General features: G+C 43.5%; 1 protein-coding gene across 3 annotated transcripts in view; it reads left to right on the top strand.

Annotated features, from left to right (window-relative positions):
• Positions 1-26,524, top strand: part of LOC133558963 (Kv channel-interacting protein 2-like) — a 506,114-nt gene that overhangs the window by 457,914 nt on the left and 21,676 nt on the right. The window contains exon 2 of one of the 3 annotated variants that reach the window (XM_061910178.1): positions 8,674-8,776. The exons of the other annotated variants lie outside the window; for them this stretch is intronic. Coding sequence (XP_061766162.1) covers positions 8,674-8,776 — 103 coding nt within the window. The remainder of the gene's footprint in view (positions 1-8,673; positions 8,777-26,524) is intronic. 3 annotated transcript variants of the gene reach the window in all.

Below are 26,524 nucleotides of genomic sequence, written 5' to 3' on the forward strand. Positions count from 1 at the left end.
TCTCGCAACACGATGTAATTTTTTTGTCATCAAAAAATTCATACCAAATCCTTACAAGTGAATCTTTTACATTTTTCATACATTTTTGTTTCATTGTTGCAGGGAGCTGCAGGTTGCAGACACATGCAGGAATGCGGTGCGAATCAGTAAAAATGCATGAATGGAGCAGAGCGAGAGTGTTATTTTCTATAAGGCTGAGATGACAAAATGTCTTAAAGCAGCTGAACAAGAAAAGCGACAGCAGGCTGCTGTCTTTGATTAGGCAGGGCACCCCAGGGCATATGTTTCTATGCACATGTTTATTAAAATCAGCTTAATCCCCTCGGAGATCACTCCTTCGCTTCCCCGGAGACACTCTGACTTGTGCCGGAGCACATTTGCAATCACAACGTGCGGCACATTGCGCCGTACCCCCCCTGAGGCAGCAGAACGCCGGAGAGAAACACGGAAAAAATGATGAGAGGAAGAAAGACGAGAAGAAAAGGTCCATAAATGGACTATTTCTGAGCACGTTATGATGTTGTTATTGTGTCTAGAGGCGAGGGACGGAGTGGAATTCTTCACTATTCACACCAAGGAACAAATAGAAAACTGTTATAATGGGAGTCAATGATATGTATCAATCAATCAATCAATCAATCAATCAATGTTTATTTATATAGCCCTAAATCACAAATGTCTCAAAGGACTGCACAAACCACTACCACATCCTCGGAAGAACCCACATAAGGGCAAGGAAAACTCACACCCAGTGGGACGCCAGTGACAATGATGACTATGAGAACCTTGGAGAGGACCTCAAATGTGGGCAACCCCACCCTCTAGGGGACCGAAAGCAATGGATGTCGAGCGGGTCTAACATGATACTGTGAACGTTCAATCCATCGTGGCTCCAACACAGCCGCGAGAGTTCAGTTCAAAGCGGATCCAAGACAGCAGCAAGAGTCCCGTCCACAGGAAACCATCCCAAGCGGAGGCGGATCAGCAGCGTAGAGATGTCCCCAACCGATACATCCTGGGTCCCGACTCTGGACAGCCAGTACTTCATCCATGGTCATGGGACCGGACCCCCTCCACAAGGGAGGGGGCGACAGAGGTGAAAAAGAAAAGAAGCGGCAGATCAACTGGTCTAAAAAGGAGGTCTATTTAAAGGCTAGAGTATACAAATGAGTTTTAAGGTGAGACTTCAATCAATCAATCAATCAATGTTTATTTATATAGCCCCAAATCACAAGTGTATCAAAGGACTGCACAAATCATTACGACTACAACATCCTCGGAAGAACCCACAAAAGGGCAAGGAAAACTCACACCCAGTGGGCAGGGAGAATTCACATCCAGTGGGACGCCAGTGACAATGCTGACTATGAGAACCTTGGAGAGGACCTCAAATGTGGGCTTCCCACCTATTAACATTCAAATCGCTGCCATTGTGTCCTTGGGCATGACACTTCACCCTTTGCCCCCGGTGCCGCTCACACTGGTGAATGAATGATTGGTGGTGGTCGGAGGGGCCGTAGGCGCAAACTGGCAGCCACGCTTCCGTCAGTCTACCCCAGGGCAGCTGTGGCTACAGATGTAGCTTACCACCACCAGGTGTGAATGAATGATGGGTTCCCACTTCTCTGTGAGCGCTTTGAGTATCTAACAATAGAAAAGCGCGATATAAATCTAATCACGCACTGCCGATTGGCTTTGTATGTAACCAATCAGATGGTTGTGTGGGCGGGACAATGCTGGGTGCTCACTGCTCAGATAGAGGCAGAAAGCAGAGCAGCTTGTTAAGACTTTATGTTACAAACATTCTCATATACATTCTCGATACAAACAAAAGAAAAGGGTGCCGAACGCACGGGAAGCTAAGGCAACAACTTAGCACAGAGTCTAGGACAGGAATACAAAAACGTGAGTGTTTTCGGTAAGCAACAGTCACGTTCTTGTATTCCTGTTCTAGGAATACAACGGTGATGAGTCAAAGGCGGAGACTAATTTCAAAAAGGGCTTCTCAGTGGCAGAGGGGTTAGTGCGTCTGCCTCACAATACGAAAGTTCTGCAGTCCTGGGTTCAAATCCAGGCTCGGGATCTTTCTGTGTGGAGTTTGCATGTTCTCCCCGTGAATGCGTGGGTTCCCTCCGGGTACTCCGGCTTCCTCCCACTTCCAAAGACATGCACCTGGGGATAGGTTGATTGGCAACACTAAATTGGCCCTAGTGTGTGGATGTTGTCTGTCTATCTGTGTTGGCGACTTGTCCAGGGTGTACACCGCCTTCCGCCCGACTGTAGCTGAGATAGGCGCCCAGCGCCACCCGCGACTCCAAAAGGGAATAAGCGGTACAAAATGGAATAATGAAATCCAGAGGAAAAGTCATACATTATTGGCTGACTTACATTAACATAAAAACATGCTATAGGTCAAAAAAAACAACAACAAAAACAGTTTTTAAGGCCTACTGAAATGAGATTTTCTTATTTAAGCGGGGATAGCAGGTCCATTCTATGTGTCTTACTTGATCATTTCGCGATATTGCCATATTTTTGCTGAAAGGATTTAGTAGAGAACATCCACGATAAAGTTCGCAACTTTTGGTCGCTAATAAAAAAAAGCCTTGCCTGTACCGGAAGTAGCAGACGATGTGTGCGTGACCTCACCGGTGTGAGGGATCCTCACATCCTCACATTGTTTACAATCATAGCTTCCAGCAGTAAGAGCAATTCAGACCGAGAAAGCGACGATTTCCCCATTAATTTGAGCGAGGATGAAATATTCGTGGATGAGGAAAGTTAGAGTGAAGCACAAAAAAAAAAAGGAAAAGGCGACGGCTCCAGGCGGCGGCAGTGGGAGCGTTTCAGATGTAATTAGACACATTTACTAGGATAATTCTGGAAAATCCCTTATCTACTTATTGTGTTAATAGTATTTTAGTGAGATTATAATGTTGTGACGGGCTTCCTATCGTCCATGTGTGGGTTGTAGTGACGATGGATACAGGACGCATCATAGCAGGTTTGACTTTCATTTATTATTTCAACATTTGTTAAGTCTTGCCTGGTTGTTGCGGGCGTTTCCTACTTCTGTCTGCGGTGCACCTTGCGGTGTCCGGGGTTTGCGTCTGTTGCGGGGTCGCATCGTCTCTCAGGTCTGATCGTTCTTTCGTGGTCATGGTCGGTCTACTCCAGTGGGTTCCTTCTCCTACTCTCCCATCTCTGTTCCTTCTTCCCCCTGTTTATGCGGGAGGAGCAGATGACGTGATTGCGCGCAGCTGTGTGGCGTGCGCTGATTGTTGCTACCGTGCGGCTCCGAGTGCGACACGCCACCTCTCTCCGCCGCACTCCCCGACTTCTCGCCTCCATCTCGGCTAGGGATGCTGCTTTTCCGTCTCTCCGCAAAAGTCATACCTGAAAGTCGGATGGCTGCGGTGAACGCCAGTGTCTCTGAGAGAAGCCGAGGAGCCAAGAACGCAGCTGCCTTTTTGAGCTGCAGGATGAGGTCGCGTGATCCACTCAAGTAAGAGCCGACTTAATACCACAATTTTCCCATCCAAAAACTCGCTGGTTGACCTAGAGAAACATGTTCGCTTTGACCGCTCTGTGTTAAAGCTTCACAATAGGGACGGTGTGGCGCAGTGGGAGAGTGGCCGTGCGCAACCCGAGGGTCCCTGGTTCAAATCCCACCTAGTACCAACCTCGTCACGTCCGTTGTGTCCTGAGCAAGACACTTCACCCTTGCTCCTGATGGGTGCTGGTTAGCGCCTTGCATGGCAGCTCCCTCCATCAGTGTATGAATGTGTGTGTGAATGGGTAAATGTGGAATTAGTATCAAAGCGCTTTGAGTACCTTGAAGGTAGAAAAGCGCTATACAAGTACAACCCATTTATCATTTATTTTATTTAACAAACAAACAAAAAACACCGGCTGTGTCTCGGTTGCTAAAGGCAGCTGCAATCCACCGCTTTCCACCAACAGTATTCTTCTTTGACGTCTCCATTATTAATTGAAGAAATTGCAAAAAGATTCAGCAACACAGATGTTTGAAATTCTGTGTAATTGCGCGATGAAAAGGGACGACTTTTAGCCATAAGTGGTGCTGGGCTAATATGTCCCCTCTTACTGTACACGTTTTCAACAGGAAACTTTAAAATTGTAATTTAGTAAACTAAATGTTGCAAAGTTAATATTTCATCATTGATATATAAACTATCAGACTGCGTGGTCGCTTGTAGTGGCTTTCAGTAGGTCTTTAAAAACAAGTAAAATGCCCAAAATAACAGTTTTTTCGATCCTTTAAAATGGACTGAAATTCCCTCAAAGTGATGAGTTCAGGGAACCTCAGACCTATGCAAGTCATTCCAAGACCATGGAGCACAATGCCTGAAAGCTTTTTTTTTTGTGTGTCCAAGATTTGTGTTGGGTCGAGGAACACACTGAGCTGTAGCGACTGGAACCTCTGCACATAAAAATAAAAATAAATAGGTGGGAATCAAACCAAGAAGTGATTTACGTATAAAAGCCATCCATTAAGAAAAATCCGCGTGTTCACACAGAAATGGAAAGTTTGCCGATGCTTACAAAGTGCAATGGTGGACAAGGTTTTCACAAGCAGTCATAAAACATAAGGTGCAGTGATATGCAGTTATACACTTTTTTTTCCAGATAAGTGCATTCATAAAAAAGCAAGTGTCCATGATCTAGCCAAGGCATGGAAGTGGTCCTAACTTGTAAGGAAAAACAGGACTTGTTCTAAAGAAAAACCCCAATTGGATTTTTTAAGTATTGACTTAGTGTAGTGTCAGAGCTGTAGGCCAGGGGTCACCAACGCGGTGCCCGTAAGGACCAGATGAGTCGCCCGCTGGCCTGTTCTAAAAATAGCTCCAATAGCAGCACTTACCAGTGAGCTGCCTCTATTTTTCTAAATTGTATTTATTTACTAGCAAGCTGGTCTCGCTTTGCCCGACATTTTTAATTCTAAGAGAGACAAAACTCAAATAGAATTATTATTATTCATGCTGTGTCCAGTAAGTTTTTTTGTTTCATGTCCATAGTTTTTGCTTATTTTCCCGCGTTAATCTTGCCTTCGCCTTGTGCAGCTTTTTGTTTGGTACTTCGTTGAGTTTTGAGTAGAGATTAAAATATGATCCTACTGTCATGTCTTGGTGATCATGTTTAGTTTGGCTATGTTTTGTTTGGTTTTTGCATTCTGTCCATTCCTGTTTTGTCACTCCCTGCTTTGTTTCCATGACAACCCATTAGTTTTCACCTGTCCTCATGTCACGCACCTGATTCATTTGGACTCGCGCACCTGTTGTTAATCACGTCACCTCTATTTAAGCCTGTAGTTGCCAGGCAGTCAGCCTATAATATAATCCATATATTTTGTTATGGTTTGAAAATGAAACATATCAAAACGGCTCCCGCATGTTTTAATTAAATCCTTTTTTTTTTTATGTTTTACTTTATATCAACCTGAAGTCGAAATACAGATTTACTGTAAGCGTTACATAAAAAACGAAAATAATAATTTGACTTATTTTTAACATGTTAATGACGGAGACCCTCTATGGTCCCTGGGAGTCCTAAAGGTAAAAAAAAAAAAAAAAAAGAATCCATATATTTTGTTATGGTTTGAAAATGAAAAATATCAAAACGGCTCCCGAATGTTTAAATTTTTGTGTGTGTGGCCCTCAGTGGAAAAAGTTTGGACACCCCTGTTTTGGAGGAAAGTTCTGTGTGTTTTTGTTCTTTTTATTGATTAAGAATCGTTACAAGTAAGAATCTTGATTCTTTCGGGAAAAAAAAAATAAAAAAATCCACACCCTTAGTATAAATATTATCAAAGGAGGCTGCAATAAATATTGCGAAATAGGTTGAAGACCAGGTCAGAGGTGTAAGACAGGTGTGTCAGAGGTGTAACACAGGTGTGTCAGAGGTGTAACACAGGTGTGTCAGAGGTGTAAGACAGGTGTGTCAGAGGTGTAACACAGGTGTGTCAGAGGTGTAACACAGGTGTGTCAGGGGTGTAACACAGGTGTGTCAGGGGTGTAACACAGGTGTGTCAGGGGTGTAACACAGGGGTGTCAGAGGTGTAACACAGGGGTGTAAGACAGGTGTGTCAGAGGTGTAAGACAGGTGTGTCAGAGGTGTAACACAGGTGTGTCAGGGAACAATACTCTATTTTTTCCACCCTGATTAGTAAACACATTGCGTTTTATTACATGATTAAAAAATATTGTATCAAAGGGCAGGAAACAACGTGTTTTTTTGCTGAGTTCTGTGTAAGGTTGCCTTTGATCTTATTTTGCAGGATTTCTCTGCAAAAGAGTCTACTGACCAAGGGCGTAGAATTGGGTAGGGACGCTAGGGACACGTCCCTACCAATATCCAGCCGCTACTGTGTAGTCACTATCAATACAAGCGCTGCCCGTAATGTTTAGTCAATGATTCTGGCACAGAAAGGGTTAAATGTCGGTCTCTGCTAAAAGTCCCGCCTCTAACCTAAATATCGCTCCCTGATTGGTTACAGGTTTCACGCTAACTTACGTGTGATTGGCTGTCCCCGCTGTCACTCCTCACTGTGGAAAAAAACAGTCCCGCCTATCCAGACGTTAGCTCCAAATTAGCACTGCATCTCGTCTTTTCCTCCGCTTTTTTTCCAGGTGAAAGTCAATGCTCAGTCCCCTCTACCATTGGTAACCCTCCCCGGAGGTGAAAGTTAACCTTAAACATGTGAATTCAACTACTTTAGTCCGTTTTTTAACATCGTAAAAACATCAGCTGTCTTTTTCTACGGACTGCAACAGTCCGTTGTCATGGAAACATGACAACAACTTCCATTCACACCAGTCATACGTGCCTGAGGCGGAGTGATAGCCTACGCTGTGATAAGGCTTTAGAATAGTAGCCGTGCTCAAAGTTTAAACCATGGTTAACAGCCAGTGAGGGTTGGACTGTCCTTTGTCACCGATTCTGTTCATAACTTTTATGGACAGAATTTCTAGGCGCAGTCAAGGCGTTGAGGGGTTCCGGTTTGGTGACCGCAGGATTAGGTCTCTGCTTTTTGCAGATGATGTGGTCCTGCTGGCTTCAACTGACCGGGATCTTCAGCTCTCACTGGATCGGTTCGCAGCCGAGTGTGAAGCGACCGGAATGAGAATCAGCACCTCCAAGTCCGAGTCCATGGTTCTCGCCCGGAAAAGGGTGGAATGCCATCTCCGGGTTGGGGAGGAGACCCTGCCCCAAGTGGAGGAGTTCAAGTACCTAGGAGTCTTGTTCACGAGTGAGGGAAGAGTGGATCGTGAGATCGACAGGCGGATCGGTGCGGCGTCTTCAGTAATGCGGACGTTGTACCGATCCGTTGTGGTGAAGAAGGAGCTGAGCCGGAAGGCAAAGCTCTCAATTTACCGGTCGATCTACGTTCCCATCCTCACCTATGGTCATGAGCTTTGGGTCATGACCGAAAGGATAAGATCACGGGTACAAGCGGCCCAAATGAGTTTCCAGGTCTCTCCCTTAGAGATAGGGTGAGAAGCTCTGCCATCCGGGAGGAACTCAAAGTAAAGCCGCTGCTCCTCCACATCGAGAGGAGCCAGATGAGGTGGCTCGGGCATCTGGTCAGGAGGCCACCCGAACGCCCCCCTAGGGAGGTGTTTAGGGCACGTCCAACCGGTAGGAGGCCACGGGGAAGACCCAGGACACGTTGGGAAGACTATGTCTCCCGGCTGGCCTGGGAACGCCTCGGGATCCCCCGGGAAGAGCTAGACGAAGTGGCTGGGGAGAGGGATGTCTGGGTTTCCCTGCTTAGGCTGTTGCCCCCGCGACCCGACCTCGGATAAGCGGAAGATGATGGATGGATGGATGGATGGGTTAACAGCCAATCAGATCGCCAGATTTCACCTTTCCGTTTAATTTTTTTAAATTTTATTTTAGTTTCATCTAACATATTTATAGTACAAAAGCAGCAATAGAAAGAAGTAGATGAAGGGAACAATTGTGAGTGATTTAAACACAAGTTGGGGAAAAGATTATTACAGTTCATTTATGTTTATTTACGTTTAGTTATGTTTATTTATGTTGATGGACAGTAGGCTACGTTGATTGACAGTACGATGCACAGTTGCACTACAGCCCTACAACTAAAGAGTACGGATGAGAACTCTTCCAAGTTGTCTCCTTTGTTTTCATTTTAGTTACTTTACATCTGCATGACGTGAAATTATGATTGCTAATGTAAAAAAAAAAAAAAAAAAGGAAACTTTCAGAGTGCTGCCTTGGAGCACTTTTGTGTCCTCACCAATCTCAAAATCAAACCTACTCCCTTGCTACTGACAAATGTTCAAATAGACACACCTGCTGTCAGTTTTACAGGATTTACAGTTCGGTATTCCTTAACCCCTTACAGTATGGTCCAGATCCCTCGGATCAGTTGTTACCGTGGAAACGAAGAAGCCCGGCGTGTGGGTCCATGTGTGCTTAAGTCTATGGTTGTCTATTAGTTGAGGTGGTTCTCCCGTTGCTTGGTCGGGTCAGCAGGTGTGTGTGGGCATGTGATTACATGTGCTGTGTGTGGCGTATTCTTGCATTGCATCATCCGTGTGTGTGTGTGTGTGTGTTTTAGTGTGTTAGTGTGTGTGTGCATTTAACCGCCGTGTCTAACCTCTGTGCTGTGGTTGGTGATTACAGGCAATCCTTCCGCCATCCAAAGCAAAAAAACCATAAAGCAGCGATTCCTCAAGCTGCTGCCGTGCTGCACGCCCTCGCCGGCGCCCTCACTCAGTCAAAGCAAGTCCTCTTTCACTTCACGCACGTCTTTTACTAGAACTCAGTGTGTTCTTCCTCCCGGGAGGGTTGAGGCGCGGCAAAATAGGCCCAGCGAGCTCCCCGGATGTGTGTAGTTGTAAGGGATCTTTTTCACCGTAGTTGAGTTGTATGTAGACGGTGTTCAAAATGGGCCAAACTGCTTCCATCTAACAAAGTAATGGGCATTTTTTCTTTTAAATCATATATAGAGTGTTGCAAACAAGTATTTAGTCAGCCACCGATTGTGCAAGTTCTCCCACTTAAAATGATGACAGAGGTCTGTAATGTTCATCATAGGTACACTTCAACCGTGAGAGACAGAATGTGAATTTTAAAGAATTTATACGTAAATTATGGTGGAAAATAAGTATTTGGTCAACCATTCAAAGCTCTCACTGATGGAAGGAGGTTTTGGCTCAAAATCTCACGAGACATGGCCCCATTCATTCTTTCCTTAACACGGATCAATCGTGCTGTCCCCTTAGCAGAAAAACAGCCCCAAAGCATGATGTTTCCACCCCCATGCTTTACAGTAGGTATGGTGTTCTTGGGATGCAACTCAGTATTCTTCTTCCTCCAAACAGGACGAGTTGAGTTTATACCAAAATGGATACATGGATGATACAGCAGAGGATTGGGAGAATGTCATGTGGTCAGATGAAAGCAAAATATAACTTTTTGGTCATGAGCTTTGGGTCATGACCGAAAGGATAAGATCACGGGTACAAGCGGCCAAAATGAGTTTGGGGCTCTGCCTTAGAGATAGGGTGAGAAGCTCTGCCATCCGGGAGGAACTCAAAGTAAAGCCGCTGCTCCTTCACATCGAGAGGAGCCAGATGAGGTGGTTCGGGCATCTGGTCAGGATGCCACCCGAACGCCTCCCTAGGGAGGTGTTTAGGGCACGTCCAACCGGTAGGAGGCCACGGGGAAGACCCAGGACACGTTGGGAAGACTATGTCTCCCGACTGGCCTGGGAAAGCCTCAGGATCCCCCGGGAAGAGCTAGACGAAGTGGCTGGGGAGAGGGAAGTCTGGGTTTCCCTGCTTAGGCTGTTGCCCCCGTGACCCGACCTCGGATAAGCGGAAGATGATGGATGGGTATAAACTCAACTCGTCGTGTTCGGAGGAAGAAGAATACTGAGTTGCATCCCAACAACTAGGGGTGGGCAATATCGCAAATTTGGGTATCGATACCGATTCGATCCGATACCGGCCAGTATTGCCGATACCGATACCGGAAGTGTCGTCATCTGATGGGGGTGTGGGGGAACTTCGGGGTATCGATACTTTTGAAAAACAAAATTGTACTTTTGCCTTTATTAGCTGATTATCGGTCCTGCTAGACACCGACCTCTATTTAATGATACAACTCTAACATTTGACAACCAAACAATTAAACAAGGCGACACGGTAAAGAATCTGGGTATTAGGGACGGCGTGGCGCAGTGGAAGAGTGGCCGTGCGCAACCCGAGGGTCACTGGTTCAAATCCCACCTAGTACCAACCTCGTCACGTCCGTTGTGTCCTGAGCAAGACACTTCACCCTTGCTCCTGATGGGTGCTGGTTGGCGCCTTGCATGGCAGCTCCCTCCATCAGTGTGTGAATGTGTGTGAATGGGTAAATGTGGAAGTAGTGTCAAAGCACTTTGAGTACCTTGAAGGTAGAAAAGCGCTATACAAGTACAACCCATTTATCATTTATTTATTATCTTCGACCCAACTCTCTCCTTTGAGTCACACATTAAAAGCGTTACTAAAACGGCCTTCTTTCATCTCCGTAATATCGTTAAAATTCGCTCCATTCTGTCCACTAAAGACGCCGAGATCATTATCCATGCGTTTGTTACGTCTCGTCTCGATTACTGTAACGTATTATTTTCGGGTCTCCCCATGTCTAGCATTAAAAGATTACAGTTGGTACAAAATGCGGCTGCTAGACTTTCGACAAGAACAAGAAAGTTTGATCACATTACGCCTGTACTGGCTCACCTGCACTGGCTTTCTGTGCACTTAAGATGTGACTTTAAGGTTTTACTACTTACCTATAAAATACTACACGGTCTAGCTCCAGCCTATCTTGCCGATTGTATTGTACCATATGTCCCGGCAAGAAATCTGCGTTCAAAGGACTCCGGCTTATTAGTGATTCCCAAAGCCCAAAAAAAGTCTGCGGGCTATAGAGCGATTTCCATTCGGGCTCCAGTACTCTGGAATGCCCTCCCGGTAACAGTTCGAGATGCCACCTCAGTAGAAGCATTTAAGTCTCACCTTAAAACTCATTTGTATACTCTAGCCTTTAAATAGACTCCCTTTTTCGACAAGTTGATCTGCCGTTTCTTTTCTTTTTCTCCTATGTCCCACTCTCCCTTGTGGAGGGGGTCCGGTCCGATCCGGTGGCCATGTACTGCTCGCCTGTGTATCGGCTGGGGACATCTCTGCGCTGCTGATCCGCCTCCGCTTGGGATGGTTTCCTGCTGGCTCCGCTGTGAACGGGACTCGCTGCTGTGTTGGATCCGCTTTGGACTGGACTCTTGCGACTGTGTTGGATCCATTATGGATTGAACTTTCACAGTATCATGTTAGACCCGCTCGACATCCATTGCTTTCCTCCTCTCCAAGGTTCTCATAGTCATCATTGTCACCGACGTCCCACTGGGTGTGAGTTTTCCTTGCCCTTATGTGGGCCTACCGAGGATGTCGTAGTGGTTTGTGCAGCCCTTTGAGACACTAGTGATTTAGGGCTATACAAGTAATCATTGATTGATTGATTGATTAATTGATTATGATAATAATACAACACAGGACAACGATTTAAGTCAAAAAATAAAATATTTATTACAAAAGTAATATCAATAGCAATAAAGTAATGCAAATAAAGTGCAAACAACTACTGAACCTGGCTTGTCGCCTCAAAACACACAAACACTTAAGGTAAATAACAAAACTCTAGTTATTGAACAAAGTTGTATGGATGAACACAAAACAAAAGAACTGAGAAATTCATATAAAAAAGTAATAATCATCAATTGCAATAAAATAAGTAGCGCAAATAAGGTGAAAACAAATACTGAACTTGGCTAGTCGCCTCACAACACACAAGAACTCAAGTAAAAAAGAAAACACTAGTTATTAAACAGTTGTAAAAATGAACACAAAACAAAAGAACTGAGAAATTCTTATTGTTATTTCAGTGCAATAAAATACTTTACAGTTTACAACCAAGACATTAAGTCAATCAATCAATCAATGTTTATTTATATAGCCCCAAATCACAAATGTCTCAAAGGACTGCACAAATGATTACGACTACAAGATCCTCGGAAGAACCCACAAAAGGGCAAGGAAAACTCACACCCAGTGGGACGTCGGTGACAATGATGACTATGAGAACCTTGGAGAGGAGGAAAGCAATGGATGTCGAGCGGGTCTAACATGATACGGTGAAAGTTCAATCCATAGTGGCTCCAACACAGCCGCGAGAGTTCAGTCCAAAGCGGATCCAAGACAGCAGCGAGAGTCTCGTCCACAGGAAACCATCTCAAGCGAGGCGGATCAGCAGTGTAGAGATGTCCCCAATCGATACAGGCGAGCGGTCCATCCTGAGTCCCGACGAGCGGTCCATCCTGGGTCTCGACTCTGGACAGCCAGTACTTCATCCATGGTCATCGGACCGGACCCCCTCCACAAGGGAGGGGGGGACATAGGAGAAAGAAAAGAAGCGACAGATCAACTGGTCTAAAAAGGAGGTCTATTTAAAGGCTAGAGTATACAAATGAGTTTTAAGGTGAGACTTAAATGCTTCTACTGAGGTAGCATCTCGAACTGTTACCGGGAGGGCATTCCAGAGTACTGGAGCCCGAACGGAAAACGCTCTATAGCCCGCAGACTTTTTTTGGGGCTTTAGGAATCACTAATAAGCCGGAGTCCTTTGAACGCAGATTTCTTGCCGGGACATATGGTACAATACAATCGGCAAGATAGGATGGAGCTAGACCGTGTAGTATTTTATACGTAAGTAGTAAAACCTTAAAGTCACATCTTAAGTGCACAGGAAGCCAGTGCAGGTGAGCCAGTACAGGCGTAATGTGATCAAACTTTCTTGTTCTTGTCAAAAGTCTAGCAGCCGCATTTTGTACCAACTGTAATCTTTTAATGCTAGACATGGGGAGACCCGAAAATAATACGTTACAGTAATCGAGACGAGGCGTAACAAACGCATGGATAATGATCTCGGCGTCTTTAGTGGACAAAACGGAGCGAATTTTAGCGATATTACGGAGATGAAAGAAGGCCGTTTTAGTAACGCTTTTAATGTGTGACTCAAAGGAGAGTGTTGGGTCGAAGATAATACCCAGATTCTTTACCGAGTCTCACTGGAAACTCACGTGTGTGTGTGTGCGTGTCCGAGTGAACCTCAGAGCGAATTATACGGATGTGTGTGCGCAAACGCACCAAACGTCATTTTAATTGTATTTATTTTATTTTATTTTGGGTTGAAGATGAATTTTTAAAGTGTTTTAAAATCTCGTTCGCGACCCATCACTAGGGAGGAGGGAGGAGTGGTGAGGAGCGCTCACATTTTTTTTTTAAATCGGAGTGATTCGCTTATTTGGTGACGTATCGATACCATCACGCCAGTATCGATACGATACCGATACTCACCAAGTATCGATACGCCCAGCCCTACCAAGAACACCATACCTACTGTGACGCACGGGGGTGGAAACATCATGCTTTGGGGCTGTTTTTCTGCTAAGGGGACAGGACGATTGATCCGTGTTAAGGAAAGAATGAATGGGGCCATGTATCGTGAGATTTTGAGCCAAAACCTCCTTCCATCAGTGAGAGCTTTGAATGGTTGACCAAATACTTATTTTCCACCATAATTTACAAATAAATTCTTTAAAATTCCTACAATGTGAATTCCTGGATTTTTTTTTCACATTCTGTCTCTCACAGTTGAAGTGTACCTATGATGAAAATTACAGACCTCTGTCATCATTTTAAGTGGGAGAACTTGCACACTCGGTGGCTGAATAAATACTTTTTTTGTCCCACGGTACGTTCAATAATTTCTCAACTCTTGAGAAAGAATTAACATGTCTTTATAATTTGTTTAATTTGGATCATTTTTAAAATGTGCACCATGCACTTGAATTGCCGCCGGGGCACTAATTAATTTAAAACCTCTTCTCACTCCGGCGTTTACCAAAGGCATGTGGTAAATCAAGGCCTGCGCTTATAAATTTGAGTGTGATGTAAGGATACCATCATGAAAAGCACATTTAATTAAAAAAAACGTTATTATGGTCTTACCTTTACTTATAAATGAACTCCATGCGTAGCTCCTTCTGATCAAAAGCATCAATAACTTGTTTATAGAAGTCTTCCTTATCGTTCTTCAGTTTTAAAAGTCTCTCTGTCTTGATGGAGATCTTCCTTTATCACCTCCTGCTTCGATTAAAAGTCCAGTTTAGAAAACAGTTTTATTTTAGATATGTAATCCTCCATGTTAAAAGTGCAAGGGAGAGGAAAAAATAATCTCTCTGCTTGTTGTCACTTCTTCTGCAGCCGAGTAGTCGCAAGAAGGATCAGGAGGCGGGAGTCATTTAATGACTCATATTTGACACACGCAGCTACGGTATATTAATAAAACATAGCTGCTTACTGTTCTTTTTAGCATATTCAATAGCTTTAAATCCTACTGAATAGCTCTTAATCTTCTTCCCTTCATGCGATTTCAAATTATTGAAATCAGCCTCCTCCATTTTGAAAATGATGACAGGTGAAGTGTCACTCGTGACGTGACGAGTTTGACCCTGTGGAAATTATAGGCATATGCTAATTATTTTGCGAAACGAGTTTGACCCGGCAGTGATTCTGGCAGGCGCGTACTATATACCAGGCGGAAATTCAAGGAAATATGGCAATAATAACTACAGATGTTGGATAATGGTGTTTTTTGCCGATATCCGATAATCCTCTTGATTACCGATTTTGATGTCAACCTATAACGATACATACTGTCAGGACGTGGGCTATTGCAGGGTTTGTTTTCCCAAGATGGAAAGAAATTGGAGTGGACATGACGTGTAGGTAAGGACATGATTTAATTTTAGGAACAAGGGGTGCAAACAAAAGGCGTGCACGAGGCGGAGAACAAACTTGGCTTTGAAAACAATAAACTAGAACTTGGGCAAAAAACTATGGACATGAAAACGAAAATACTCTGTGACATGAAAATAGACAAAACTCGCTTGGTATGGAAGTATGGTAGCAGAAGTCCAACAGCGTTATTGTCGCCACACTGACCAACAGAAAAAGACAGGCTTTAAATAACAGGGACAGGTGTGAGAGTCCAAACGTGGAACAGGTGGAACTAATGGGTAACCATGGAAACCAGACAAGGGAGTGAAAAAGCAGGAACTAAAAAGAGTCCAACAACCAAACTTAAACAAAACATGATCCCAGACCTGACATATACAGTCACGGAATTAACACATTATTATGTCTAATTTTGTTGTGATGCATTAAACAATGTAACAAGGTTTTCCAAAATAAATCAACTCAAGTTATGGAACAAAAATGCCAACATGGCACTGCTATTTATTATTGAAGTCACAAAGTGCGTTATTTTTTTTTAACATGCCTCAAAACAGCAGCTTGGAATTTGGGACATGCTCTCCCTGAGAGAGCATGAGGAGGTTGAGGTGGGCGGGATAAGAGGGGGTGTATATTGTAGATGTCCCGGAAGAGTTAGTGCTGCAAGGGGTTCTGGGTATTTGTTCTATTGTGTTTATGTTTTGTTACGGTGTGGATGTTCTCCCAAAATGTGTTTTATCATTCTTGTTTGGTGTGGGTTCACAATGTGACGCATATTTGAAACAGTGTTAAAAGTTGTTTATACGGCCACCCTCAGTGTGACCTGTATGGCTGTTGACCAAGTATGCCTTGCATTCACTTGCGTGTGTGAAAAGCCGTAGATATTATGTGACTGGGCCGGCACGCAAAGGTTTATTGCCGTTTTATATTTCACCCTACGTCCGTGTACACAGTGGCGTTTTAGAAAGTCCTAAATTTTACTTTTTGAAACCGATACTGATACCGATAATTTACCATTTTTACATTTTAAAGCATTTATCGGCCGATAATATCGAATAATAACCCATGGTTTGCTACCATGCAGTTAAACAATGTATCAGCAAAAAATAAATGCGCGTCTGACATTGGACTTTTATTCTGAAAAACATTAGTATTTTGAAAGACGTGCGCCAGAAACATTTATCTGATTGACTCGTGTACTTTCTTTTGTGTTCATCCTCAGTCCTGTGCTCTGAATGCAATTACAGAAGTCACATGTCCCGTTTAATTTTCTCAAGGGCTCTGAAATGCACTTTGTAATTATATCAAATAAAAAAAAAATGAAAGGATATTAAGTTTGTTTTCAGTCTTATTTTGGTAATGCATTCGCTTATTTGTACTTCTATAGCTGACTGAGACTTCTATTGGAGCTAGGGTTGCTTGATATACACGATATACATAATAAATAAATGGTTGTCAAACTTTTTTCACCAAATAGCACCTCAGGAAAGACTTGGCTCTCCAAGTATTACCATAATGGCCAACTTAATTATAATACAGTAGCGTAGTAGGCCTAAGTATTTATTAAAAACACCAGTAAGTGTAGAAATAATAACCCATGGTTTGCCACCATGCATTTAAACAATGAATCGACCTAAATTAAATGTGCATCTGATGTTGCGCTCTTATTTTGAAAAACTCTGGTGTTTTGAAAGACGTGCAACATTTTTTTGATTAACTGGTGTACTTTCTTTTATGTTCATCCTCAGTTTTGTCCTCTGAATGCAATCACAGAAGTCCAATGTCCCGTTTTATTTTCTTCAGGGCTCTGAAATGCACTTTGTAATCATAAAAAAAAAAAAACTAAACGATATCAAATCCGTTTTCAAAGTCGTTTTTTGTAATGCATTCGCTTGTTTGTACTTCTATAGCTGACTGGTACTTCTATTGGAGTTAGGGTTGCGTGATATACAAAATAAATAAGTGGTTGTCGAGCTTTTTTCACCAAGTACCCCCTCAAAAAACACTCGGCTCTCCAAGTACCACCATTGTGACCAACATTATAAATACAGAAGCGTAGTAGGCCTAAGTAGTTATTAAAAACAAGGCAGAGGTTTTGTTTAACAAGAATATTTAATATTTTTTGGCCGTTATAACATTACACACAGTTTGAACAGTAACACTGTGTTTGAATATTTAATATGAAGTTCAATTAAGTAAATATTTGGCGTACCAATAGATGTTAAACGCACGATGAGTTTGCTAAGTATAAAAACGAGCCGACATTTTTGAATGAAAAAAACAGCTGTTCTAAATGTGTCCACTAGATGTCACAATAGCAAGTACCTTTGTACTTGACGTTACATATGAACAAAAAATAAACCACATGTTAGTGCACCAGTCGAGGAAAATGATCCAACTACATAAATAACATCCTGTTTTGATTTTGATATTTTTTTATCTTGATGGATTGAAAATGAACACAAATGAGTTGGGTGATGAACATTATCACATCATTTATTCGGAAAGTATAAATAACCACAAAAAAAGATACAATTCTATTACCCGTATCATGTAAGTGTAAAAAAAACAACAACAACATTATGATTTGTTCATTTTCAGAATGTGAAGTTGTCTTTATTTTTAAGTTATTGTGCCGGGATTTTACAAGTCCGGCCCACTTTGGAGTAGATTTTGATTTTTGTCCATGTGACCCCCCCATCTAAAATGAGTTTGACACCCTTGCACTAGATGGAGCCCGTATACCACAGTTTAAAAAATTATATACCGTGTTTTTCGTAGTATAAGTCGCTCCGGAGTATACGTCACACCGGCCGAAAATGCATAATAAGGAAGGAAAAAAACATAGATACGTCGCACTGGAGTATAAGTTGCACCTGGCCACACCTGGTGTCGATCAGCCCGCTCTGATTTGTACCGGCTTTGTCTTCTAGTCAGTGCTGGATTATTGTCGATGTCACTTCCGTATTGTCACTCCTGTCGTGTTGTTTCGTGTCGTGTCATTGCAGCGTAGCGGTAAGCTATATTTCGGTATATGTTTGTAGCTTTGTTCCCTTTTGTTTTCATTCTACAAGTTACGACTTCTGTTTTCCTGCCCATTACCCGCTAGCTTCCAGCTAAGCTCCTTCGGTTTTCTAGCTCCCATGCTAACTCTCTTAATTTGTTATCCGCCCACGTGCGCGTTTTTTGTTGTACCCCTTTGGTTTGTTCTCGTTGTAGTATTTTTATTAAATCATGTTTTCTCACTCCATGCCTGCCTCCATCTCTGCATTTTGGGGTTCGTCAACAACTAACTCTGACAGTAATCTGCAGTACATGATTTCCTTTTTGGTGCCATTTTTTTCAGCCCTTCTCAGTTTTTATAAGTTACCGCCAACGTTGAAATGATCCATTTTAATAGCTACGGCAGTAGCATATAACATATAGCAGTTAGCATCCCATGACCCACAATGCACTTGTGCCATGACCCTCTCCTGTCGTGTTGTTTCGTGTCGTGTCATTGCAGCGTAGCGGTAAGCTATATTTCGGTATCTGTTTGTAGCTTTGTTCCCTGCTTCCGTTTAGTTTTCATTCTGCAAGTTACGACTTCTGTTTTCCTGCCCGTTACCCGCTAGCTTCCAGCTAAGCTCCTTTGGTTTTCTAGCTCCCATGCTAACTCTCTTAATTTGTTATCCGCCCACGTGCGCGTTTTTTGTTGTACCCCTTTGGTTTGTTCTTGTTGTAGTATTTTTATTAAATCATGTTTTCTCACTCCATGCCTGCCTCTATCTCTGCATTTTGGGGTTCGTCAACAACTAACTCTGACAGTAATCTGCAGTACATGATTTCCTTTTCGGTGCCATTTTTTTCCAGGCCTTCTCAGTTTTTATTAGTTACCGCCCACGTTGAAATTATCCATTTTAATAGCTACGGCAGTAGCATATAACATATAGCAGTTAGCATCCCATGACCCACAATGCACTTGTGCCATGACCCTCTCCTGTCGTGTTGTTTCGTGTCGTGTCATTGCAGCGTAGCGGTAAGCTATATTTCGGTACCTGTTTGTAGCTTTGTTCCCTGCTTCCGTTTAGTTTTCATTCTACAAGTTACGACTTCTGTTTTCCTGCCCGTTACCCGCTAGCTTCCAGCTAAGCTCCTTTGGTTTTCTAGCTCCCATGCTAACTCTCTTAATTTGTTATCCGCCCACGTGCGCGTTTTTTGTTGTACCCCTTTGGTTTGTTCTCGTTGTAGTATTTTTATTAAATCATGTTTTCTCACTCCATGCCTGCATCTATCTCTGCATTTTGGGGTTCGTCAACAACTAACTCTGACAGTAATCTGCAGTACATGATTTCCTTTTTGGTGCCATTTTTTTCAGCCCTTCTCAGTTTTTATTAGTTACCGCCAACGTTGAAATGATCCATTTTAATAGCTACGGCAGTAGCATATAACATATAGCAGTTAGCATCCCATGACCCACAATGCACTTGTGCCATGACCCTCTCCTGTCGTGTTGTTTCGTGTCGTGTCATTGCAGCGTAGCGGTAAGTTATATTTCGGTATCTGTTTGTAGCTTTGTTCCCTGCTTCCGTTTAGTTTTCATTCTACAAGTTACGACTTCTGTTTTCCTGCCCGTTACCCGCTAGCTTCCAGCTAAGCTCCTTTGGTTTTCTAGCTCCCATGCTAGCTCTCTTAGTTTGTTATCCGCCCACGTGCGCGTTTTTTGTTGTACCCCTTTGGTTTGTTCTTGTTGTAGTATTTTTATTAAATCATGTTTTCTCACTCCATGCCTGCCTCTATCTCTGCATTTTGGAGTTCGTCAACAACTAACTCTGACAGTAATCTGCAGTACATGATTTCCTTTTTGGTGCCATTTTTTTCAGCCCTTCTCAGTTTTTATTAGTTACCGCCAACGTTGAAATGATCCATTTTAATAGCTATGGCAGTAGCATATAACATATAGCAGTTAGCATCCCATGACCCACAATGCACTTGTGCCATGATCCTCTCCTGTCGTGTCATTGCAGCGTAGCGGTAAGCTATATTTCGGTATCTGTTTGTAGCTTTGTTCCCTGCTTCCGTTTAGTTTTCATTCTGCAAGTTACGACTTCTGTTTTCCTGCCCGTTACCCGCTAGCTTCCAGCTAAGCTCCTTTGTTTTTCTAGCTCCCATGCTAACTCTCTTAATTTGTTATCCGCCCACGTGCGCGTTTTTTTGTTGTACCCCTTTGGTTTGTTCTCGTTGTAGTATTTTTATGAAATCATGTTTTCTCACTCCATGCCTGCCTCTATCTCTGCATTTTGGGGTTCGTCAACAACTAACTCTGACAGTAATCTGCAGTACATGATTTCCTTTTCGGTGCCATTTTTTTCAGCCCTTCTCAGTTTTTATTAGTTACCGCCAACTTTGAAATGATCCATTTTAATAGCTACGGCAGTAGCATATAGCAGTTAGCATCCCATGACCCACAATGCACTTGTGCCATGACCCTCCCCCCCCGAATTCTTATTGGTTGACGTGTATGTGACAATTGCTGACATTTTCTTCGTCTCGTCCGCGAATTAAATAAATAATATTATTTAATATTTTACGGTAAAGTGTTAATAATTTCACACATGAGTCGCACCCCTGGCCAAACTATGAAAAAAATTGCGACTTATAATCCGAAAAATACGGTAAATAAATACTATTGCCATATCGCGATAATGCATGTAGGATCTCTGTAAGTTTGTCCTCAACGCAATGCACGGCTAAGTCACGCTTCTAAGTCACTAATCTGCGCCTCCAAGGCAGTTTCTTCCAAATATCACTCGATCAGTGGAAAAGAAAATGTTTAACTTTGCACCTGTAACAATCCGGATGGTTCTTTTCCTCTTTGGTCCGGAGGACACCACGTGCACAGTTCGTCCAAAAAAATTTGAAATGTGAACTCATCCGACCACAGAACACTTTTTTACACTTTGCATTTGTCCATCTTAGATGAGCTTGGGCCCAGCGGAGCCGGCGGCGTTTCTGGGTGTTGTTGATAAATGGCTTTCGCTTTGCATAGTAGAGTTTTAACTTCCAGTTACATATGTCGTGACCAACTGTAGTTACTGACAGTGGTTTTCTGAAGTGGTAATATCCTTTACACGCTGATGTTGCTTTTTGATGCAGTACCGCCTAAGGGATCGAAGGTCATGGGCGTTGCAGTGATTTCTTCTGATTCTCTGAAACTTTTGATGATTTTACGGACCGTAGATGGTGAAATCCCTAAATTCTTTGCAATAGCTTGTTGAGAAATGTTGTTCTTAAACTGTTGGACAATTTGCTCAGGCATTTGTTCACAAAGTGGTGACCCAGACCCCATCCTTGTTTGTGAATCACTGAGCATTTCATGGAAGCTGCTTTTATACCCACCCACCTGTTCCCAATTAGCCTGGACACCTGTGGGATGTTCCAAATAAGCGTTTGATGAGCATTCCTGAACTTTCTCAGTCTTTTTTGTCACTTGTGCCAGCTTTTTTGAAACATGTTACAGGCATCCAATTCCAAATGAGCTAATATTTGCAAAAAAATGTTTCCAGTTCGAATATTAAATATCTTGTCTTTGCAGTTTATTCAATTGAATATAGGTAGAAAAAGATTAGGAAATCATTGGGTTCTGTTTTTATTTACCATTGACACAGTTATTTATTTATGTTTATTAGTAGATTATGGTATAAATTGTTCTGGCAAGAGATTACCTGCTGGAGTACGTTGTGGCGGTCGACCATGACTCTACGTTTCTTGTTATTCTGGTCACTGGAATGTGTGTGTAGGAGAGTGTGTGTGTGTGTGTGTGTGTGTGTGTGTGTGTGTGTGTGTGTGTGTGTGTGTGTGTGTGTGTGTGTGTGTGTTTTATGCAGGTTGACATGTTTAGTAGAGGATAAAAGTAATAGCTTATAGAGGTCAAACTTGGAGTTGGAGTGAGAATACATAGTTTGTGTCTGCTGGTGATTGTTTGCACCTTTTTCCTTTTCTAAAGAAAGGTGTTTTGGGGGAATGGAGAAGTGTTAACGTAAATGTTCTAATTATAGCTGAAGTGTTTTATTTACCTAAGCCCCACAGAAGACGGGGGTGTTAACTGTCAGCAGGCTGTAATTTCCAAAATGTGAAAATGTCATATACAAAAAAAATGATCAGCAGATTTGGAGGGATGTTTGTTCAGTTGTGAGACTTTGTAGAAACAAAGCAAATATTAAACATGACACACAACTTTAAAGGGGAACATTATCACCAAACCTATGCAAGCGTCAATATATACCTTGATGTTGCAGAAAAAAGACCATGTATTTTTTTAACCGATTTCCGAACTCTAAATGGGTGAATTTTGGCGAATTAATCTTGTAGCGAAGACGTCAGAACGTGACGTCACCGAGGTAACACACCCGCCATTTTCAGCTCTGTTATTTTCCGTTTTATCGACTATTTTTTGGAACCTTGGAGACATCATGCCTCGTCGGTGTGTTGTCGGAGGGTGTAACAACACTAACAGGGAGGGATTCAAGTTGCACCACTGGCAAGAAATCTGCCGCCAGACCCCCATTGAATGTACCAGAGTGTCTTCACATTTGATCGGCGATGCTAAGACAGACATGGCACAGAGATGTATGGATAACCTGCAGATGCATTTGCAACGATTAAGTTTGTTGATGTTGTTGACTTATGTGCTAATCAGACATCTCCGGGTTGGGGAGGAGACCCTGCCCCAAGTGGAGGAGTTCAAGTACCTAGGAGTCTTGTTCACGAGTGGGGGAAGAGTGGATCGTGAGATCGACAGGCGGATCGGTGCGGCGTCTTCAGTAATGCGGACGTTGTACCGATCCGTTGTGGTGAAGAAGGAGCTGAGCCGGAAGGCAAAGCTCTCAATTTACTGGTCGATCTACGTTCCCATCCTCACCTATGGTCCTGAGCTTTGGGTCATGACCGAAAGGATAAGATCACGGGTACAAGCGGCCGAAATGAGTTTGGGGCTCTCCCTTAGAGATAGGGTGAGAAGCTCTGCCATCCGGGAGGAACTCAAAGTAAAGCCGCTGCTCCTCCACATCGAGAGGAGCCAGATGAGGTGGTTCGTGCATCTGGTCAGGATGCCACCCGAACGCCTCCCTAGGGAGGTGTTTAGGGCACGTCCAACCGGTAGGAGGCCATGGGGAAGACTATGTCTCCCGGCTGGCCTGGGAACGCCTCGGGATCCCCCGGGAAGAGCTAGACGAAGTGGCTGGGGAGAGGGAAGTCTGGGTTTCCCTGCTTAGGCTGTTGCCCCCGCGACCCGACCTCGGATAAGCGGAAGATGATGGATGGATGGATGGATGGACATATTTGGTCGCGGCGTGACTGCCAGCTAATCGATGCTAACATGCTACGCTAATCGATGCTAACATGCTATTTACGCTAGCTGTATGTACATTTGAAACTAGATACCCGCATTTAATGCGAAACAAACACTTACCAATCGACGGATTTAAGTTGCTCCAGTGTCACAAGATGCGAAAGTCCTGATCGTTTGGTCCGCACATTTTACCGGCGATGCTAATAAGGCAGCCATGCTATGGGCCACTTCATTAGGTACACCCACGCTATGGCCGAATAGCGTCAATAGCTTCACTTTCTTCTTCAATTTCGTTTTCGCTATCTGCCTCCATACTCCGACCATCTGTTTCAATACATGCGTAATCCGTTGAATCGCTCAAGCCGCTGAAATCCGAGTCTGAATCCGAGCTAATGTCGCTATATCTTGTTGTTTGTATTGGCAGCCCTGTATGACGTCACAGGGAAATGGACAGTCGCATCGCAAATAGCGAAAATCAAGAACTTTAAAGCTTTTTTTTAGGGATATTCGGGGAGGTGTAAAACTTTTTGTAAAACTTCGAAAAATAAAACAAGCCACTGGGAACTGATTTTTATTGTTTTTAACCCTTTTGAAATTGTGATAATGTTCCCCTTTAAGTAATTCAAACGGCAACTTTCCGGCTTTAAGAACCACCAGAAAATACATGTCGTGGTCGTCGGTAACAGTTTGGGTTTTAGGTCAAGCATTGTTGAATTATGGAATCTCTCAATTCTTAGGATAGGATTATGGAATCACACTGTAAATTTCAATTCCCAAAACTAACACCTGCATTGGATTAAAGGCCTACTGAAATGAGATTTTCTTATTTAAACGGGGATAGCAGGTCCATTCTATGTGTCATACTTGATCATTTCGCGATATTGCCATATTTTTGCTGAAAGGATTTAGTAGAGAACATCGACGATAAAGTTTGCAACTTTTGGTCGTTAATAAAAAAGCCTTGCCTTTATCGGAAGTAGCAGACGATGTGGGCGTGACGTCACCGGTGTGAGGGCTCCTCACATCCTCACATTGTTTACAATCATAGCCTCCAGCAGCAAGAGCGATTCGGACCGAGAAAGCGACAATTTCCTTATTAATTTGAGCATGGATGAAAGATTTTTGGATGAGGAAAGTTAGAGTGAAGCACTTTAAAAAAAAAAGCGCTGACTCCGGGTGGCGGCAGTGGTAGCATTTCAGATGTAATTAGACACATTTACTAGGATAATTCTGGAAAATCCCTTATCTGCCTATTGTTTTAATAGTGTTTTAGTGAGATTGTAAAGTCATACTTGAAAGTCGGACGGCTGCGGTGAACGCCAATGTCTCTCAGAGAAGCCAATGGAAGAGCCAAGATCACAGATGCCTTTTTGACATAATCCACTGAAGTCTCCGGTAAGAGCTGACTTAATATCACAATTTTCCCAACCAAAAACTTGCTGGTTGACGTAGAGAAACATGTTCGCTTGACCGCTCTGTGTTAAAGCTTCACAACAAAGAAACACCGGCTGTGTCTCGGTGCTACCACATGTCAACCAGCAAGTTTTGGGATAAGAAAATTGTGATATTAAGTCGGCTCTTACCGGAGACTTGTGCGGGGTTAGCGTCCTCCTGCAGCAGCTGTCATCTTGGCTCCTCCATTGGCTCAATTCTCTCAGAGACACTGGCGGTCACCACACCCCTCCGACTTTCAGGTATGACTTTATAATCTCACTAAAACACTTGTAACACAATAAGCAGATCTTCCTGCCGCCATCGTATGGGTTGCAGGGACCATTGAGGACGGACATCGCCGAGCAGGTTTGACTCTTGTTTTATTTTTCAATATTGCTCGGATCGCTTTTCAGCACCTCCGATTTGCTTGCTCCTCTCTCGCCTTCAGTCGGCCGCGTCTTAGTCGCTCTCGTCGGCTCGCTCTCGGTCGTTCTCGGTCTTCTAGGCTGAAGCTTAGAGGTGACAGAGCTTTCGCCGATGCTGCTCCCAAGCTCTGGAACGACCTACCTCTGAGTATTAGACAAGCCTCCTCTCTTCCTGTATTTAAATCTCTCTTAAAAACATACTTTTATTCCTTGGCTTTTAACACTAAGTGATATCCATCCTGCAATGGCGCCCTATTAGACACCTGCTGTGAACCTGTTTTTATGTTTTATTAATTTATTTTTTATCATGTTCTGTTTGTGTTGTGTTCTTTGCTCGGTCTTCGTATTATCTTTTAACCTGTCCATTGTACAGCACTTTGGCTACTCCTGTGGTCAATTTTAAATGTGTTTTATAAATAAAGTTGATTTGATTTGATTTGATTCAGGTTCTGTTGCTGGTTCCCCTACTCCTTCTGCCCCGATCTCTCCTCCTTCTCCCCTTTTATGCTGCAGGAGAAGATGCAGGGATTGAGAGCAGGTGTGTGATCTACGCTCCAAGCGAGCCCCGCCTCTCCGATCCGCCGCACACTTGAGTAGGACCGCCGTTTGTCCTACCCTGGTGTCGGCTCCGTCTCTCCACAAAGGGATTTTCCAGAATTATCCTAGTAAATGTGTCTAATAACACCTGAAATGCTCACACTGCACTCGCCCTTTTTTTTTTTCTTTCCTCTAGTGCTTAACTCTAACTTTCCTCATCCACGAATCGCGCCCCGCCTCTCCGCTCCGCCGCACACTTGAGTAGGACCGCCATTTGTCCTACCCTGGTGTCGGCTCCGTCTCTCCACAAAGGGATTTTCCAGAATTATCCTAGTAAATGTGTCTAATAACACCTGAAATGCTCACACTGCACTCGCCCTTTTTTTTTTTCTTTCCTCTAGTGCTTAACTCTAACTTTCCTCATCCACGAATCGCGCCCCGCCTCTCCGCTCCGCCGCACACTTGAGTAGGACCGCCGTTTGTCCTACCCTGGTGTCGGCTCCGTCTCTCCACAAAGGGATTTTCCAGAATTATCCTACTAAATGTGTCTAATAACACCTGAAACGCTCAAACTGCACTCGCCCTTTTTTTTTTTTTTTCCTCCAGTGCTTAACTCTAACTTTCCTCATCCACGAATCGCGCCCCGCCTCTCCGCTCCGCCGCACACTTGAGTAGGACCGCCGTTTGTCCTACCCTGGTGTCGGCTCCGTCTCTCCACAAAGGGATTTTCCAGAATTATCCTAGTAAATGTGTCTAATAACACCTGAAACGCTCACACTGCACTCGCCCTTTTTTCTTTTTTTTTCCTCCAGTGCTTAACTCTAACTTTCCTCATCCACGAATCGCGCCCCGCCTCTCCGCTCCGCCGCACACTTGAGTAGGACTGCCGTTTGTCCTACCCTGGTGTC

This window comes from Nerophis ophidion, linkage group LG09 (assembly GCF_033978795.1).
Source record: "Nerophis ophidion isolate RoL-2023_Sa linkage group LG09, RoL_Noph_v1.0, whole genome shotgun sequence".
Taxonomy (NCBI): domain Eukaryota; kingdom Metazoa; phylum Chordata; class Actinopteri; order Syngnathiformes; family Syngnathidae; genus Nerophis; species Nerophis ophidion.